At 41.1% G+C, this 20,263-nt stretch overlaps 1 protein-coding gene across 2 annotated transcripts in view; it reads right to left on the bottom strand.

The window, feature by feature from the left end:
- zfpm2a (zinc finger protein, FOG family member 2a) overlaps positions 1-18,436 on the bottom strand; it is a 112,124-nt gene extending 93,688 nt beyond the window's left edge. For both annotated transcript variants that reach the window (XM_072394874.1, XM_072394875.1), the window contains exon 1: positions 18,092-18,436. In XM_072394874.1, coding sequence (XP_072250975.1) covers positions 18,092-18,131 — 40 coding nt within the window. In that variant the 5' untranslated portion in view covers positions 18,132-18,436. The remainder of the gene's footprint in view (positions 1-18,091) is intronic.
- Between the last annotated feature and the right edge of the window lie 1,827 nt (positions 18,437-20,263).

Raw genomic sequence — 20,263 nt, 5'->3', positions numbered from 1 at the left:
ACACACCGGCCATTTAAAATAATAAGGAAATAAAGATAATGAAAGACAAAAGATATATACTAGCAACCCCGGCTCACACCTCCAGTTTAGTGCATTCGGTGCTCTCGTCACCTCTGGATGAGCCCTATTAAAACATCTCAATCCCTCGCCGGCCCCTGCCTGCCTACAGCCATGTCTAATGTTCTGCCAAGCCAACAGTGGAACACTCTCTTTTTAACTTCTCATCAAAGGTGGAAGTTTCATTACCCTGTGGATTGTTATAAACTATTTCTGAAAACTGTTGCAGCTGTCAACTTTCAGTTAGCTGTTTGTGAAATCAATGGTGGCTAGCTCAGCCTGTGCTTATCATATCAGTGCCATTCATGATGGGCTATGTTTTGTACAGGGAGCGCAAACGCAAAATTTCCAATTAGCTGGAACAAATTGTCACCTGAACACATTAGTGAAGATAGAAATAGTGGTGTGCAATTAGATTTGAGCACCTGGGATGCATAAATGATTGAAAATCAGCATCGGTACAATAAATTATAAAGGAACAAAGTTTTCATTTTGAAAATAATCTCAGTCAGCCACAGTGAAGCCACTGCACTGGTGATGATAACATCGTGGCTGTTTTTGACTGAAATAAAACCCGACGCATGCCCATATGTGCTGCCAACCCCATCAGTTCTTCTTCAGACAGCATGGCTTAGGAGCTCCCAGAGGATGGGCCAGTGCCCACTGATACGGGCCCAGCTACCATCTTGTCCAGGCCAAGCATCCCTACACCCAGGGGCTGTGCCATCAATGCCATGACTTGTGCCAGACTGGATCCCACCCAGCAATCCATTTCAAAGGCTTTTTTATGGATCAGGTATGCAGTGTGATTTTCCTTTCCCTTTGTAATGTGCCGTGTCAAAGGCGAGCTAGGCTGACTTTAAAGCCATATACTAGTTTTTGCTGCCTTTCATTTGGGAAGGAGACATAATTGATTTCTGACTTTCCAAATGTCAAGTTGGAAGAGATTATAAAAAAGGGCAAACTCCTAAAAATCAATCAGCAGTATGGATGCGTTGATCTGGAAAGTGTTCAGTGTTTTGTGATTTTTATTTACAGTAGAAGCTATTATTCAGTACTTACTTAAGTAGCAACACCATCTAAATAAGTCCCAGGGGAATTTGACATTCAAGCAGCTATAGGTGTTATGTATATGAATCTCCCCAAAAACTCATCATCGAAACAGATCATCACTTTATTAATTACAAATGTAGAATGCTGGAACAGCCTTCTGATTGATTACTCTGGAGTAAAAAACACACTCTTTAAAAAGAAGTAACTCTCTTAGTGTTCACATTTTTAAACACTTATTTATCTACAAATTACCATAATCCTCTTGATGTTCACTCGTGTGCTCTCTGTCATTTAGAGCATTACTTGTTTATTTATATCTGTGAATGAGATTAAAGGGGAAGATTACTTAGCGCAGACGTATGAATAGCGATCAAAGACTGCAGGATAATGTAAGTCTTTTGGTGATTGCTCAGCTTTTTTCGAATCTACCGGTGGTGCATTAGAACAATGCAAGTGGCTGTGCTCCATACAGTGTGACAACAATAACACAAAATCCTGTGGGAATGAACTGCATGTAAACACTCCAGATCAGCACACAGCACACTGACACAAAGTGTCCTCTAATGCAGCAAAAATGAGCTTTGATCCTGATGAGGACACAGCAAAGTGGCAATCAGCTCAGTGAAATTACATCACTCGTCGGACATACATGCTGTTTATGACACCCTCGGTTCTGTATCTATGTATGGAGAAAGAGTTTTACAGGGCAGACACTTTTCAGAGGCTCAATAGGGGAATATCATTCATGAATAAACAAGCAACATTATGGCTCCTCTGATTACACTACACGAAAAGAAAATGCGCACAAAAATAAGAGACGTTTTCATTATGACAGGTGAAAAGCATTTTTCTGTCCATCAATGCAGCACAGGTTTGGAGAAAGCACAAGTTCCTCCAATTATCTGTGGCAGGACAGCAAGCCTGTCACTCGTGTACACCAAACAAAATAGAAAAGAGAATAGGAAAGACAAAGCAAAAAACTGACAATTCAATCTTTAAAAAAAGAATCAAACATGCGTTCAACTGCAGCTAACAGCATCAACCTGGAGTTTTGACAAAGAAACTTTACAAGGAGAATTTATTTGCAGCTGCAAATGAAGGGACGGATCTCAGAACCAGTTGGCTAATTATTTATCCTGCAGGTTTTATGGCTCTCATTAATTTCCCTCCCCTCTCTCTTTACCTTCCATTGAAAGTCTGAAGTCAACCTGCATCTGGTGCTGATAACGCTGGGGTCTCAGCAGCCTCACAGCCTCCCCTCTAACCCACCCACACACACCTCCACCAGGGAAAAGGAGCAGCTTTTGCACACACACTCACTGGATAATGCCATAAAAAACAACATTTTATGCTGGAAATCCACAAAGATGTACTCGCACAAGTAGGAAAGCATGCTGTACACTATTTGGAAATAGGTTGAACTTCACCTCTTGCATTACAAGGAAAGAGGGACATATATCCAAAGCTGGCAGTGGATGCTTAGTCAAATTCTTAGCCTTCCCATTAACCAAGACAAAAAGGTGGCCATTTAAGAACAAAATTCTAATAAATATTTGTATAATAGCACAGGTCTTTGGCAATATTAAAAACTTTGAGAGGTTTAACCTAATTTTGTAAAAGTAAGAAGAAAAATAACAGCCCCCCCTATTCTTTTGCTCTTAAAGGTAAAAAGGTGTATTGGCACTGACATCAAACACTTATTCACACCTGTTAATGAAACAAAAGGGAGAAAAATGACACAAACTGGTATCTAGTTTAATGAACTGCATTTATTTTTCTGGCTCTAGTCACACCTTTCCCTTTAGCCACTGTCTCCCTCACCCTCTGTCACTTTTTTTTCCTTTTTTACTAAGATTGGCCAATCCTTAGTTCTTTGGTGAGATCACACCCCAGCAGGTCTGAATTGAGGCTATCTGCCACTCCTTAATGGCCCATTCTGTCTTCTCGCACCCTCCAGCTTCCCCACTGCCCACCTCCTTCTCCATCAGAAGCTGTCCATCATCACATTCACCCCGCAACAACAATGAGGAGCAATCCCTTCATATGCAACGGCCTTGTCGTCAACTCACCAACGAACCAATCACCCAATTTGAGCCATTTCTTCCAATAAGTGAACTGATAGAGACTGCACACTGGTCACACTTTCAAAAGCAACAGAGAGACACAGTAGGCGGGAATTGCTGAAAAGCAAATATTGTGGACTTCAAACAGCAGTCAGATGGCACAGACTACCTAGGCAGTAAAGAAGCACAACGCAAGAGAAAGAGCCTAAAGAACTGTTGGTGATTCCTTTCATGTTTGTCTTTACAAGGAACCCAGATTATTCATTTCTCTTCTACTATGCAAAGAAAAGTAAACATGCACTCTCTGCAGGCTCATGAAATACAGAACAGTTCTGTGCATAGTGGCCAGTCCCTTCTTTCTTTGTTTTAGAATCAGATGCGTGAGCTCGACTGAAGCTTTTGGAATATTTAATTTTTTTTTAAATGAGGCTTCAAATATCAACTTCAATTTGATTCATGACACACATTTCATAATAAATCTGTCACCATTCATGTCCCATTTCCCTAAACTTTGTTTGAAGTATTCAAACTAAAAATTTTTTCAGCAAACGGTTCAATAAACACACGTAGGTTGGTGAATCACTGCACAAACACATAAAATTCAGTGGGGGAGCAAACTTATCCTAGTTCACTTCTGTTTCAGTCTCCACAATGCCCCGGTGATGCTCTCTTGAAGTATTATTGGACTATCAGTGCTCGGGGGTTATGGGCCTGGCCAGTCAAGATAAAAGAAACCCTGATGAAATGAACCATGTGAGAGCAAAGAGGACTGCTCTCTACTGATGGAAGAAACCCAGTCACTCTGAAAGGTGAGACTGCAGCAGTGTGGTATTGACCTGAGTGACCTGGCTCACTGCTTGAACTCCACCAGTCTCTGTAACACTCCTGTCTAAAGAGTCGAATGGACAGTCGGTTTCTGATGATACTGGTCTTTATCAACCAAAACTAATAGTTATTGTTACAACAGTTTGCGCGATTTTTGACATTTATCAATTTATCTATTTGCGCATTTGGATAATAACAGGGATCGCACTTTTTAGATATTGTAAACAAAGTCTTTATTTGCCAAAAAAGAAGTTAAGATTTATAAATATGATGCATTTTGTGTCAAGAACAATTTGCTATGCCAATGCAATCAAGTGATCCAGATTGGCAGGTCTGATGGAGGCTTTTATAGGAACACCTATTTCTATTAGAATAGAAAGAGAGATTTACGCATTTGTTTATTTTGTACGTGTTGCCTAAGTTGGAAACAATGTGACTTTTCCCTTTTGCAAAATTTTAGAATGACTTTTCTGCCCTTTAATTGTAGCTTACTAAATCATGCTAGTTTAAGGTTATTGAGGCTTCATTGAGGTTAACTTTTTAAGAGTCTTAACCCATAAGACCTTATACAGCCCATACACCTGTTTCCATTTAGATGGGGTTTAGGGTCTTAATGTGTCACGTAAAGGATATGAATAGCTCTTTTATCTTTGCCATAACATCAACAGACCACATCATCAAACAAACCTGGACATCAGGCCATTTATCAGCTTGCTTTAACAGGTATGAATGACTAATTTATTCCCCAATACATATATTTACGAAAGCATTTAGTCCCTCTCATCAGTGCAAAATGACAACTACCTGTAACACTCCTGTGGGACTTAATATACAGACTCTGACAAACTTGGGAGCTGACAACAATAAGGACAGTATTCAATATTCCTCAGTATTTGACTGAGCCGATAGCACAAGTCGTTATTTACCTTCAGATCTGAGTCATGCACTGTATCCCTATCATTGAGCTGGTCAATATACATCACTTCGCCCCCCCAAAGGATTACACCTCTTATCTGAAATTATATTGAATAAAGCATAACAGCTGAAACACAGAGTGGAGTGTTCTTGCTTGGCTTATGCTGTGAAAAAAATAACTCTTTATTGGAATTAAGATCCAAGTCAAGATTACCTGAAGAAACAGCAGTGAGATTTCTGTTCCAGTGCTATGTCCTACAAATTATTCTCAGTTGCCTGGGGACCAGACCATAGTGTGCTGCTCCCCACAAGCCATGGGGGTGTAATAGAATGCCTTTATAAAATATATAGCAATGCCCCAATACCTTCTACAGATCATAGCATAAGGTTGGACATCCAGTGAGTCTGTGTGAGAGAGAAACTAGGTAGTGTGGCATCTGACTTATACAGTCCTGCGGAAATGCCCCACAATGTCTGTGAGGCAATAGCAAAACTTCCTCCTGGCCCTTTTCTGCTGTAATATCATCAAGGTGCACAAGATGATAGCACTCACTCATTTGTGCAGCCTAATTAGTTGCTTCAACTTCCCTCCCTGCTCCCTCTATTTAAGGCTTCTAGCAAAGCGACCATCATTAACTATGGTAGGATGAAGTTAACTCCACCTATGCCAGTGACTTAAACTTTCCTGAGTGAGGCGAAGAACAGCGTTTCCCTTCTTTCTTCTTCTCCACTCAACAGTCATATTTTTTCATTTATCTCTTTTCAGTTTCAGCGTTTTATTTTTCCCTGACGCACCGTAGCCACCCACATGTCCAAGCCCCAGCCCCGCACTGCATGGCTTTTCTTTTGAATTTGATAAAGCCTTTGGTGAGTGTGGTTAGAGCACTTGGGCTGAGGATCTGATGAGAAGTGTGGGGTCTGTCACACACAAATGTTGTAAGTACATTCTAATTAGTTGATGTATGCAGGACCTCATCCACATTGGAGGGGTATCAAAAAGCAATCAACGCCCCATCCCTGATGAGCTCAGAGAGACAGAGATCCTCACTGTCTATGGCAAGATGATGGGTGCCTGGACCTCAACTCGGCTTTCCAAACCACCATAATGCCATGCAATCACAAGACATTATGCACAGATCTGAACCCTAAAGCCACAGGATAGAGGAATAAAAATTAGTAAAAGGAATATTGAGTCCATAATTTAAAAGCCTGATTATGATAGCTGCTCTTATGAAATGCTGATGTGGAGAGCCAGTAGTGGGAGAATTGGCCTGTGAGTGCCACAAAATATGGTTATAAATGCAGAGGAGAAACATGTTTAAAAAACTGTCATAATCAAGAGCAATGCAGTGCAGATAGCAGAGAAATCAGCAGAGTCAAGATGACAACTAGTTGCCATGGAAAACTGAAAAAAATGTCAGCAGTGAGTGTATGAGAAGAATTTCTGAAAGTGATTCTTCTCAGTGAAGGGAAATCAAATGGAAATACAGCATCAACCACACAACTCTCCGTTATCAGCATGAAATGGTGGGGAAAAAAAGAATATCCTAAACATATGATCTAGGATTTTGTCACCCATTCATAATCTAATTTGACCAGAGGCCATGCAGCCGATTCGTCTCACTAAAGACCATAGGTGTTTCAGCTGCAGGCTCCAATGGAGAAAGGCATGTGTGTCACACAAAGACCATTGGTTAGCGACGTACCGAAAGGAAGTCTGTATCACCATCTTATCTTCAAAGGACTGGGCAGGGGCTCAGGGGAGCTGTGCCACCGCCTCGCCTCCACACAGACACACACAGAGGGGGGATTTGGACCTGCAAGCAGGAACCAGAGATCTCTCGGCCGGCACCCAGGCCTGGACCCTCCTCCAACTCGCCCGCGGAGAACAGGCAGGGTTCCTGCACACGCGGCACGACATCAGTGAGCTGATCCCCCACCACCACCCTCCTCCTCATCATCTCTCTCTCCTTCCCCTCCTCCCTTGCACACCCCCTTTGCCGACTGCCTGCCCATTTGCTTCCTGGCCTCAGCTTGACGGAGGGGATGGGATCTGAACTCAACTTAGACACAGAGTTTCCACATTTCACAGATGGCTGGGAGAGGCTTTGCATGAGGTGAGGAAACAGAGAGATGGAAAAGAGAGGGAAAGAGAGACAGGGAGCCTCATCGCCGGCGCCGAAGCGGGGCCGATTTCACACCGCGGTAGAGAGCGCTAAAGCTGGCTGCCGCTAATCCACTCACTGAAGGGAAGGCCTGGAGCTACTCCGCCACCCGACCGCCATCTCCCTCCACAAAGCCATAAATGGTGCATTATACAACTGGGCTTCAGAGACACTGCTGATATGCTGATAGGTGGCGGACAAAGACCAAAGCTACCACAGGAGTGAAGCTACATCCAAGACTCAGGGCCTTAGTGCAGGAGCAGAACAGCAAACATGTATTCAGCCAGGATCTCTCATACACTGCACCTGCTGAGGTGTGGGCTGTTAAGGGTTGTGCTGTATATCTGCACTTTTGATGGGGTTAGTTCAACCTTTAGATTCAAGCCTGGAGACACAGATGGACACGCACCACAGCTCCTCCTTCTGCTGCACTCCAACAAAATAGCTTTTCTTGTCTTTCTCCCCACTGTGAATTCATATCTGCAAAGTTACCAAAAGTCTCCAAGATGAGTCTTTGAACTTATGAAAGGCAATCATTTTGAATGAAAGGAGACAGGAAATATATAAACATGGGGGAATTTAAATAAATTGCCACAAAGAAAATCACGGAGAGGGCAGTGAATTATGTAATGATAAGACAGCCACCAGCCTAAGCCACAAAATGAGATGTTTTACATGAAACGAACAGCGGTCTAGATTAGAGAGCCATCCTGTTTAGACATGAAGCAATTGGATTGATATCACATGTAGAGAAAATTTGAAAGATAAGTGGGAACTATGAGAATTGTTGTAATCCAACTGTAACAAAAAGCTGAAGTATATTGGCTTTTCCCCCCAGAAGCGCTGCACGATAAACATCTTTGATGAAAGAAGTTCATTACTTGTGCGCTGTGTAATGTAACATGCTGTATTATGAGTGTATGCCAACCTACAGTGAGGCAGTCTATAATGAAGCCTCGGGCATTTAATGGACATCATTAGGTGAAAACATATAAGAGATAATTATGGTAATTACAAATCCTTTTTATTCGCCATGAGTCTTTGACGAGGAGGTTGTCATATCAACCACTTCAAACAAACAAAGAGTTGTTGTCTCTTCCCCTAAATGATGTCCGGTTCCATTTGGATGGGAATTGTCTTCGGATTATCCTTTTTATTGTTTGGTTAGTGGCTGTGAATGGAAGCTACATTTCTTTCAGTGAAAACTTGATTAAAACATGCGATTCACAATGGCAGAATTTGACTTGCATTTGCATAGCCACTTCATTACAAGTAAGACCTTGATCTTGAAAGCAGCCCCATACAAAGCTAATGGACATGTCTGTTATGTCTATTAGAGATGGCCCCTCAGAGGAACCAACGCCTTCTATTTAATATCACATACATCACTAGGGGTACCCAAGTCCTCTCTTATTAAATTTAAGCTCCATAGCACTAGATAAAGGAGCACAATGACAAGACCTGGCAATACAACAGTTTGTTCTGATGGAAAAAAAATCCATCTTGCAGGAGTTTATTTTGGTTGAATTTATTCCAAGTGTTACATTTTGCCACGAAAGGTCAACTCCAGAGCAGCCCCTGTGATGCATGATCCAAGTGACAAGAGCAGCTGAAATATTGCATGGAACATCTTTTTAAAGAGACCAAGAGCGAAGAGGGAAATCGTGAAAGACTTGGGTGTTTATTTACAATATGCCTCCAATCATACTTTGTCACCGTTCCATGTTCATCTTTTTCCCAAACCACAGAGAGACACTCGCTGGAGATTCCATTTCTGGCCTCTTTGCTACACAAACTCATAATATGGTGCCGTCTTATCAGATCCTGCTAACAATAACAGATTCACTTTGAGTCAAAGCTGTTGTTTAACTTATTCAATCCCACGGGAAAACTAAGCTCAAACAAGTCAGGAGACATGTGCCAGTCCATGGCAGTTGATGATGTCAATGGGTCCCTGCGAGCACCAGAATCCTCTAGCACTTTCAATCATGCCTTGTGAGATTACTGCTATAGGATATTACAGTACAAACTATGACCATGTGTCCTGCTGCCACAAAGCTTAGAAACATATTAGAGTTTGTCAAAGCAAGCTATTGCGAGGGAGAGATAGATACAGAGAAGAGGAGAGAAGCCATTGACCTTTGTGTCCTTCATATTTGCCTAGCTCCCCCTCAACCCCAATCTTAAAAGTGAAATCATCTGATCCAAAACTGACAGTCAACTGGCTTGTGATGGTGGCAAAGCCAGCAGACATCAATCAATCAGATTTTCTCCTCGTCTATCACAGGATATTTTTTCCCCTGTTTTGCCCTTGCTTATCATCTGACCCAGTTGTTATCCCGTTTCTGAAGCTTAAAGAAAACTTGATTGTGGTCAAATGTATGTCTCAGACATTCACCAACACATCCCAGACCCAACCAGAAGAAAGAAAGGGAAAACATTATCAGTATTTCACCAAAGAAATGAAGAGAGGATGTAATGACTGTTTTTCAAAATGAGCCTCTTAATTCTACACTCTTGCAGGAAATAAAGAGTTTGAGGCTGTTATCTTTGGTTTTCAGGGATGCATGATTGCATGAACCTAAGATAAAATCCAATCTGATATCAAAAGACAAAAAGGCATTTTAGTTGGCTACAGCACTTGCTCAGTGTCAACAGTTTTTAGTAATTACTAGATAAGCATTCTCTGAAAAACACACACACACACACAAAAAAGAAAATTGGTTAATTCTGAAATAATAGCAGCCGCATTTCTCTTTGGGTTTTACTCTGTCACTTCACAAAGCCCGCTTTAAGATAATAAGAAGCAGGACACGTGTACTTTGCACCGTCACTGTCCAGTGTTGTACACTTTTAATCTGAACTGATTCACACAATTTATTATAAATGTAATTGATCAATATCAGCCTGCTCCAACTGGAATATCCCTCCATTACGGCTATTTCTGTTGCAGCGCTCCTTGCTAATCACACCCAGGCAGATATGGCCTCTGATGACATCACGTGTAAGCTGAGCTGTCAACAGCTTTACCAGCTTTGCAGTGGTGCAAATCAAAACACAGCCTCTTTAAAGTATTAACATGTTCAGAAGTTTGTTTCATATTTTCAACATATTTGACACAAACTGTTTATCTGTTTACAAAGCTTTGTCATTAGTGATTTTCCACTGAACCTTTAATATGTTCATGGCGTTTGTCTGACGGAAAATGCTGATGTACAAATTGAACTGAAAAGCTTGTTACTTAATCCTCTGTTGCCAACTATCCCTGAACTGATGCAGCCTGGTGCATTTCAACCCATTGCAAAGTTCTGGATCGCACTGCACCCCCACCATCACATCCTCAGTAATTCCTGCCAAGCCTGAGATTTAGACTGAACAGCTATTAGGCCGTTACTTTCTGGTGTGCCAGCTACTATCCGGCTCTGGAAAAAAACTCTACTAAATTACCCCCTTTCATTATCCTCTTTTATTTCTTAATTTCCTGAAACAATTTCTTCACAATGTCAAGTCAAACTCAAAGCTTGTCCAATAATTTTACTGTATGTGGCTGACAACATAATGTGACAATACCCACTGCAAGACATGAGTCATGTTTCCAAGCAGCTCTTTTCCTTTCTCTCATCCAAGATTCAGTCAAAACCCTAATAGCAATTTTGACATATTCCATGAAAATGTTTTGATTAACTGTAGCTAATGAAATTGAAAGAAACAAAAATAATCCCAATAGACGCATAAAGGTTATTTATAAGCCTGCAATGGAAGACTGTCAGATTTCCACCCCTGGACTTTATTTTTTGGGAAAATGGTGGCGGCGAGTTCTTGCTGCTGGAACGGAGCTGATTCTCTTCTGAGCTATGGAGATGTCAAAGCTTCACACAAATGTGATGAACTCAATATCCATATCCATGATACATCAAAACCTTAGCATAGAACAAAAATAACTGCAATACCTGAGGAGCCACCTCAGAAATCCCCTTAATTGAGCAATATCTTCATTCCTGATCCATGTGCATCACCAAGGTGAAAAGGGACTGAGAAAGTTAAATGAAAGAAGAATTCATGATGTGTGGTGGCCTCTCTTACTCACCCTGGCTATTTCCCCTCTTGGCAGGGGCCAAATAGAGAATGTTAAATGAGGCAATTGTGTCCCGGAGGCAAAAAGAGGGGGAGAAAAAAAAAGCAGGCAGTGCCCATGCTCTCTGCTCCAACCCTGAGGAGCATTCTGCAGCATGATGAGGTACATCCAAGCACCCAGGCTTGTCACTGCCCAAACAGCTCACACCAGACCTAACTTCCCTTGAGAACAAGCCACTACAATATCTTGAATATACAGTGTACATACTGAGCACGCAGTTAGCAAATCTCTAATGAGGTTTGTGTCTCATTGCACTATGGAAAATAATTAATTAATACATTAACTTAAATACGGTTGTTATGCTGTTATGACATTTTTTTATGTATGCTGCTGCACACCTTGATATGTTTTCTTCAGGTCACAACATTACAGACAACTGATATAACAACTGATATAGAGGTTAAATTTAGCATCACATTTACACATAAATGTGTTAGTTCAACAAGACATATTGTAAAATAACTCTCGAGATCATTTAATGTACAGTGCATATTTTAATTTTCCAACCTTTCGTAGATTTTTTTTCACTGTTCTGTATTTGTAGAGTGGGGTATTGCTTGTTAAAAGATTAACAACTTATTTTGTACCACTGTTCTCAAGTTTATCTATCTGATGGAATTCTGTGTCTTCTAAAAAATGTCAGAAAATATAAAAAAAATGGAATGCATAAAACCTCTAGTTTGAATCTTCACATCTTGTTGTGAATAAAATTCAAACCAAAATATGGTAGCTTAAAAGAAGGTATCAGAAAAAGGAAAACCAGTGAAACTGAAATAATAATAAGAAATATACTTGATCGTTCCAAGCTTTTCTACTGTGCCAAAAATCCATTCTTCAGTAAAACTTTGAGTTCTCCACAACTCTGCATTATTACAATATCATCATCAAAACAAACAGCTTGTTCCAACAGACTGTATAGTACAGGCTGAGGCCTGTGGAAATGCCAGGATGTAGACTGTGCTCTGTTAACATTCTGTGCTGTTGGCTGCAGGAAACTGATCTCCCCTGCAGTCCCACACTGTCTATACAGACATACTCTACGGTGACACCTCTGATAATCAAAGCTTTGTCTGGGTCTTAAAAGGACGTACTTAAACAGCAGCAAGACCAGAGGCCCTCTTAGCTGTAATGGCCTTTGGACATCAATATTTAAATCTCACATCTTGGTTGTGATTAGAATGGTGCCTTTCTCTATCTATGTCTAAGAGAGAGAATGTGTGTGTGTGTGTGTGTGTGTGTGTGTGTTTCATCCGCTCTCCCCTGAAACAACAAGGTGGGGGTGAAAAAAAAAGCTTAAATCAATGATCTTTGAGTCTAAACTAGATTCCTAAGCAGTTTGGCACTCTCAGCAGCAAGATAAGATAAACTCTCTTTGACCTAAGAGATGAAGTTGCCATGACGATCAGGGAGTCCACTTTCTCTATTGATATTTTGCTGATGTAACAACAAATAGAACTAGATCCTGCTTCTGATAATGGTGATTAATTAATACCAATATTGATCCTTACAAGGAGGAGACAAGGCTATTAACTCAAAGCAGGCTGAAAGTCAATTGTTACCTGAGGCTCAGTGGGCATCACTGATATAAAATCTAAATAAAGTGAGAGGAATACGGTCAGGGAACTGAATGTGAAATTAATACGGAAACTGCACAACCAGTGACAATATGAGTGTTTTCATATTTTTGGTCTTGACTCATAAAGGCATAAAGACGTTCTAAAATTAACATGTTGTTCGTGTTGTTGACATGTCCAGTACCTGAATAAAAACAAGATGGCGACAGCTTGAGCCAGCGGTTATTGGAATAATAGCAGTGGAATTCAGGAAAGAGGAAGATAAAGAGGAAACTGTGAGAGGAAGTGACCTCCACCTTTGCAGCAACCCTGCCCACATCTCACACTGCTGTCCAGGCACTGCAGGCTACAGCGACAGAGAGGGCAGGATTAGGCACCACCAGTGCATCGTCTGCCAACCCCAGCTCATCAAACACATCACACAGCACTGTTTTCAAGAGAAAGGAAGCACCAGCTGCTATAGCATCCTCTCACTATAGCTGAAGAGCCAGTGACATAAGCAGCAATAACAGTAATGGCAGCACAGAGATTTTTACTATGCAAGAAACATTTTACTTTAGACACAAAAGGGAAAAAAGCAGACAATTAAAGGAGATGACATTCATCTGCATTGTTGTTTTGTGTCAAAAGTGAGGAGGCAATTGGGGATCCTTCAGCTAAGACGAGGCAACAGCACAAGCTGTTATTGGCAGGGAACAGATGTTTGAGGGAAAGTTGGCATTCAACAACCATTCTTCTTCTGACAGAAATCAACAAGAGAAACACAAGAGACATGCCGTGATTGTCACCCTATGAAAGGAAGACCCTTAAATACACACGCAGGCTGGCAAGCAAACATTTTTTTTTTAATTTCAGCCCCCCCAAAACATTTGACTGCAAGAGTTGACAGCGTTTGTGGGCCAAGGGAGAAACGCAGCGTGTTCCACTTCCACATCTTTCCATATACAAGAAAGCAAAGCTGAGCTAAGTTGCAGGAAAGATGGATGACAAGACATAGTGAGCAAAAAAACACAAAGCACGTCGAACTCACAGCTCTGGTGCCTCAGCTAAAACACATGAACGCATGCTCGTTGTGCATAGTGTACAATGTATACTCAAGCAAACACACACATTCAGATACAGGATGTTGGCAGTCAATTCAGTAAACACTCCCCTTATCCCTTACTAGTGTAATCTGCCTCTGATAAATGCCCCTCAAAGATAGAAATGTCACCTGATATGATAAACAGTATGCTGACGTTACGTAAAGTGGCCGTATGCTAAGGAGTTGGAGAGATTAACTGTAGAGCGGAGATGGAAAACATGGTTGCCGTGATAAAAAAGCAGACTTTTAGCTTGAGCAAGGAACCCTGTTCAGTTGTTAGTTCAGGTTTAGAGTGACTGGCTGAGAAAAGCAGGGACCTTGTTGTCATATTCCATGGGTTACATGTACAATATGCTGCATATAACTTCAATAACTTTAAGCTCCAGACATACAAATGCAGTTAACAATTAGCACCAAATAGAAGAGAGGTTAAATGTTTTTCTCCTTGAAACCGAGCCCAAGGAAAGTGATGTATGCGTCCACTAACATAAGCCAGGTGAGCAATATTCACCCTTGCATCAATGAGGTACAACGGGCCAAAGAAAAAAAAGACAAAAAAAAAAAAAACAATCGCAAAAGAAGCAGAAAAAAGGAAAAAAAACAGTTATTGTACATTGCAGCTTTGCAGATGTAAGATCACTATCACATGAGCAGATTAGGCGTTTTGACAGTATGACATAGTGGTAAGCTCTAGAGACTTGTGCTTTTGCCACTCGGGTGCTATACAAACTTACAGTAATCACTGCAGTGTGGTTCATTGTCTTGCTGTGCTGAGTAAAAGAGCCAGAGGAAGCAACATGAATTCTCTGACGGTCTATACATTGAAAACAACGGTAAAGGGGAGACCACTAAGTCAGTGTAATAAGCACATCTGACATAAGATGTTCACGCATGGCCTCAGAGGGCTGCTTCACTATGTTCCAATAAACACTGGAGGAGGCACGCTCCCTACATCATCCAGATTCCCCTTTACGCCATAAAACTTTGGGGGGCAATTTTACAGAAAAATTACTCCAAGGGGGCTGGTTTCAATTCAGGCTGTTCATATCTTTCCTTCCTATTAAGCATCAAAATGTTCTCCTCTCAGTGCAAATAGAGGTATGGACACCATCAACAGCTGCGGAGAGGCAAAGGGGGGTGGGGGGGGTGGGGGTGGGGGGGTTGGGGTCGGGGAGCTTGGTGGAATTCACCCATCATATTACGGAAGCTAATCGCAATCCACAGAGCATCAGCGATATTTTCATCACTCCCGTCAATTTCTACCCACACACCCTCCCTCCCCTAAACAACTAACAATCTGGGCAATTTATTGGCATATTGGCACGGGGTGATAAGGCTAAAAACAACAGCAGCTAGCAGCTGGCCCAGGGGAGATGAGCTGATAACATTGATATGTGCTCCCACACAAAACACCTCCAACACTATCTCCTCTTTCTATCAAACTCTTATTACAATGAAAGCGTATAGGGTTTTTTCGCTTTCTTGGAAAACAACAAGGGGAGGGGGTAGAGAAGAAGGGCCATGGGTATATAATTTTATATATATGTTTAAAAATCAGATGTAACATTTCAGAGAAGAAAAAAAACAAGGGGGGAATACATAATTTATCACTGTATTATCGGGATATCCAGGCAGCCTAATCAAGGAGCACTGAGTGACTATTTTTTGCCTTATCATCCAAAGTGGTGGAAACGGAGAAGGAATTATCAGCCAGCTGCAGATTGCTGGGCTGGAATTTTAATGGTAATAATCGGGTTTCTGATGGTATATCTTCACTGCTTATCTTTCCCATTATCTGGCCTTATCTCCCCAGTCATCGGAGCAAATTAATGGTGCTCTTTCAGCATTGCCTTTTTATCACCGCTCAGAGAGCACCCAAGGGGAAAGAATAAGCAAAATATTAAAATACTGCATAAATCACAATTTTAGATAACGGTCCAATGTATGCAGGAGGGGGAAAAGGGGTGAGGAGTGGGGGGGTGGGGGGGTGGAGTACGGCGCCCAACAACCTTTTTGTCCTTTAGAATGACTGTCTGTGCTCACTTTCTGTGCATTGCCTCCTCTGCCTTTTTTTTCTTTTCTTTTCTTCCCCCCATAGTTCCCGGGTTAGGAGAGAGGATCTAGGCTCCTCGTGACCTTTCTGTTTCCAACTATTGCTTGATTATACAGCCACACACCAGTTCCATATTAACAAGATCTTACACATGACATACTAATTCACAAAAGGCCAGGTCACAGTGACAAAAGCCACAACAACACAAGCGTTAGATTTCCTTTGCACGACAAACAAAAATTTGGATGCCACAGTGGGATTGGTCCAAAGAATGAACGGGCCTGTCATGTCATATGATGTTGTGCTTTATTGTTGATGGGAAATGTTTGTGGTGGATGCCAGAAAAAACACAAATATAAAGTCAATGATGTAGTTTAAAAAAAAAACGTACAAAGAAGCAAAGAAAAAACAGCTTATTTATGCAAAAATAAACCATTGCTCTGATAGTTTTTGTTCTGTTTACTGGGCACAGGTATTGTGAACTTATGAAAAAAAGTCCAATTGATTAAAATATTCATACAGTATAAACAGAAATCTTTAAAATGTTTAACTGGTAGATTTTTGAATAATATACATAGCTGATGTTTTTCAACGGTTTACACTTTGACCAAAACTGGGTTTGGAAATCCCAGTTTTCTTTGCCGAAGACACAAATCAAAAATCTAAATTACAAAAAAGGAGCTTTCCATAAAAAGGAACATTTAAAAAAAAAATAAAATCCATAAAGAGTCAAAAGACTAAAAGTTACATGTGAAGTAAAGCAAACGTCACAAAAAAACATCCTTTGTCACAAAAACATTCTTGTATAAATGTCAGAAATCGCTCTTGTGTACTAACAGACACATGCCCCCATGAAGGCAAACATGTGAGCCCGCGCACACACACACACAACCAAACACACGCCTTCATGTCACACACTCGCAAACCTCCTTCGAAGTATGATTGTCCACAATGACTTGAAGAAGAGATGAAGATAATGATAATGACATTTTCTAAACTATCTGGCTGTAGCTTCTCAGAAGCAGCATACGGTGGTCAAACTGAACACACACACCGCACACACACTTGGATGTCAGCTGCACTTGAGAGCGATGGAAGTATGTTTATGACATCACGTATTTAAATGTGATCTGTATGCTTTGTAAAAGCATAAAAATTCTAAAAAGTGGTCCACGAGCTTTCATCAAAAAAGTGCTTTGAATAAATGTGAGTGTGACACACTTTTCAATCCATGTAGGCCACAAGGTTTGCAGCTGTTCCCTCAAATGATCCCGCACTAAAAACAAGCAATAATGTTCATATTGTAATAGTAACAAAATGATAAAGGATGCGTTAATTTTCATAAAAAATTAAGACTCATGTGTCATATGCAGCTGGGTTCAGCACTTTCTCCTGAGCAGAGCAACAGCTCAGTTAAATTGAAATGTAAACGTTTACCACAGTTATGCTTTTTGTCTTTTTCTTCTTTTTTTTTGTCATTATCACAAGCCACAAGCTATCAACACTTCTGCTCAATATTTACACCATCTGTCAATGAAGTTTGACAGGTTGTGTGTGTGTGCATCCACGTGCACACAAATGCAATAAAGTGTGTATAAGAAAAAGAGGAAAAATGTTGAGTGTTAAGGACTTACACGTGTGTGTGTTATGAATATATAAAATACTTTACAGCAGTACATTTTAAGAACAAATTGGCTTTTTTAAGTCAGTGTCACAGCGCAGGGTCATTATTACCAGACTAAAATTTAGCACAACTGACGATTAACTGGCACAAAAGGGGTTTAAAGGGTGAGAGATCCACATTCTGTCAGAGTGACGCACTGATGAACACTTTTGGTGGAACGCGGCGACAGGGAAACATCGAAGACACCAGCAAAATAACTTGTTTTTTTCCTTGGCAGTAGTGGTGAAAGTTTTCAGCCAGCAGCACCGTGGGCTTTGGATTGCAAATCATCTCTTCCAAAAGACAGTGTTTACGCGGAGGGAAAGCGGAGCGGAGCACCGTGACAGGCAACACATGAGTGGCGGTAGTTGAGCGCTGCTTTATCAGCCCCAGTGTGGTCACTATCATTACGATATTCTGTAAACTCTAATAAGGCTAAAGACGCGGAGTAGCGGCTAGACAACAATAAAAGAGAGAGGGGGGGAGAAAAAGGGAAAAACTTACGTTTGATCTGTCTGGGGTTGCTCTGCTTCCTTCGGGACATGCCTGCTGTGCGGCTGGTCAGTGAATCCAGGTGTAGTACAGACAGATCGATAGGTTTTGGTTCATCCAAGCAGTCGGTTTTGTTTTTTGTTTTTTTTTTGTCGGATGGAAATTGAAGAAAGAAAAAGGAAGGGGGCACCAGTACTTTTTACGCACAGGTCTATCGTTCCGTCTGTCTTTCCTTTATCTTTCTCGTCTCTCTGGCTCTGGCTCTGACTTTCTCTCCCTCACACACACACACGCGCGTACACACACCCTCCCTCTCTTGAGTCGCTCCCTCCCTCACTCTTCCTCAGCACCGTGCTCCGTGATGAGGCTGCGCTTCGCCGCGACGGACTGACTGGGGAGGTGAAAGCGTTTCGCGCTTTTGTTTGAAGATAAGGTTTGTTCCTTCCCGGGCACCGTAGTCGTGAACTTCCACTTGGTCAGCAATAAGTTTTACTCCGACTTATTAATTAGGGTCGCCCTTAATTAGGGGATAAGTAAATTGGGGTAAGTAAAAAGAAGGAGGCAAAGTGCGCTCTGGGCGGTGATCTCCATGAAAAAAAAATAAAACACTTGTTTGATTTTGGTAAACATCACCTCACCTCACCTTTTTTTGTGCTCTTGACACAACTTTGGTGCTACTTTAAATTGTGTTTACTGACCTGTACACTAAAACGGGGTAAATAACGGGGTAAATAATTCTACTTTTCAAAACTGCCAAACAGCACCTAAATTCTGTGTAATTCAGTGTAAATTCTCTGGACTTTGGATCACAACTTAAAGTACATTCAACGTGTTCTCAGCAGACATTTCCAGAAAGAGGAATGGCTTTTCTTCCTCCGTCTTCTACTTATCAATATACAATAAACTTGCAATCAAAATATGTGCAGTTAATTTCTCTCTCTCTTTTTTTCCTACTGAAAAATATCCAGAATGTTTTTTAAATTTTTTTTATATACTTTTTTAAAAAATTAAAAAGGCAGAGAAAAGGGAGGAGGAGGTTTGAAAACATTCAGATTTTGACTGCCTTTTTCTGAATACTTGCCCAAACTGGAAATCACTCTCTTCAATTAGCCAGTTGGACTGCCAAGGAAGACAAGCAAGTGGCCTGTGAAATTATCTTGTAACCCAATTCCACAACTTTGGAATGGATTCTGAAACTACAGAATAATTTATGTGGCAGATGGGTCAGCGGTGGTTCACCTTGAGGAGAGCATTTCTATTGGGAGCCTCCTGGATTTGTCTCTTCTTCCTCATCCTCTGCTGGCTGAAGTTTTTTCCTCCCATCTTGTTTCTGTCTCTCTTCCTCAGCTTTGGTCATGATCCAAACATGGTGATGTCATGGGATGTAGTCATAAACAGTTAATCATTTCAGTATCCCATTTTTTTCAAGCTGTGCACACCCTGAGTTTCTGTTAAGATGTGGGAGAATTATGATCTATTTAAAGAAAGACAAACTGTGAAACAGATATAGATGCAGTTTTTACACACAGTTTTTTTTTTGTAATACATGGTCCAAATAGACAATAAAAACACATGTAAATTTCCAGTGAAACTGGTTACAAGGTTAACAATGTAGCAGTCCCACACACACTCCAAAATGACTGTGTTAACCATCCATAAATAGCCTTTACTGGCCATATTAGGAACTCAGCCCCCAAATCAATAATGATTTGTAGTAAGAGAAACAAAATAGTGAGAGAGGAGAGTCAAATTGCCAGCTCAAGATTAATTTAACGCCACTCCTAAATCCTCTGAGACTGCAGCGTGGTTCTTCTGTGCTCTTCCTGAGCCCCAGTGGCTTGTTTGAAGCCGACTTTGATTGGCAGGTACAAATCTGCGAGAGGAAGAGAAAGCTTTTTTTTTTTTTTTCACTGCTCAGACCAGATGGTTGTGATAATTAACATGATACTGTTTCCATCGCAAGGGAAATCACTGACACAAGGTTGGTCATATTAATAGGTTAAGGTATACTGTATGCTGTGGAGATGCTGTGCAGGGCACTCACATAATCTGATTATAGGGGGAAAGGTTGATTTAATGTGCTAAATCATTTGATTAGAACTGCCAAGTCACATTTAGGCAATGGCAGTGAGTGTCGGGGCAGTGGCGGTGGGCTGTACACTGCCTTCATCAAGTTTATTCTTA

The sequence above is a fragment of the Leuresthes tenuis genome, unplaced genomic scaffold (assembly GCF_036924035.1).
Source record: "Leuresthes tenuis unplaced genomic scaffold, fLeuTen1.0.hap1 SCAF_10, whole genome shotgun sequence".
Taxonomy (NCBI): domain Eukaryota; kingdom Metazoa; phylum Chordata; class Actinopteri; order Atheriniformes; family Atherinopsidae; genus Leuresthes; species Leuresthes tenuis.
Note: the sequence above shows the minus strand (reverse complement) of the source record. Positions and strands in the feature narration are given on the sequence as shown.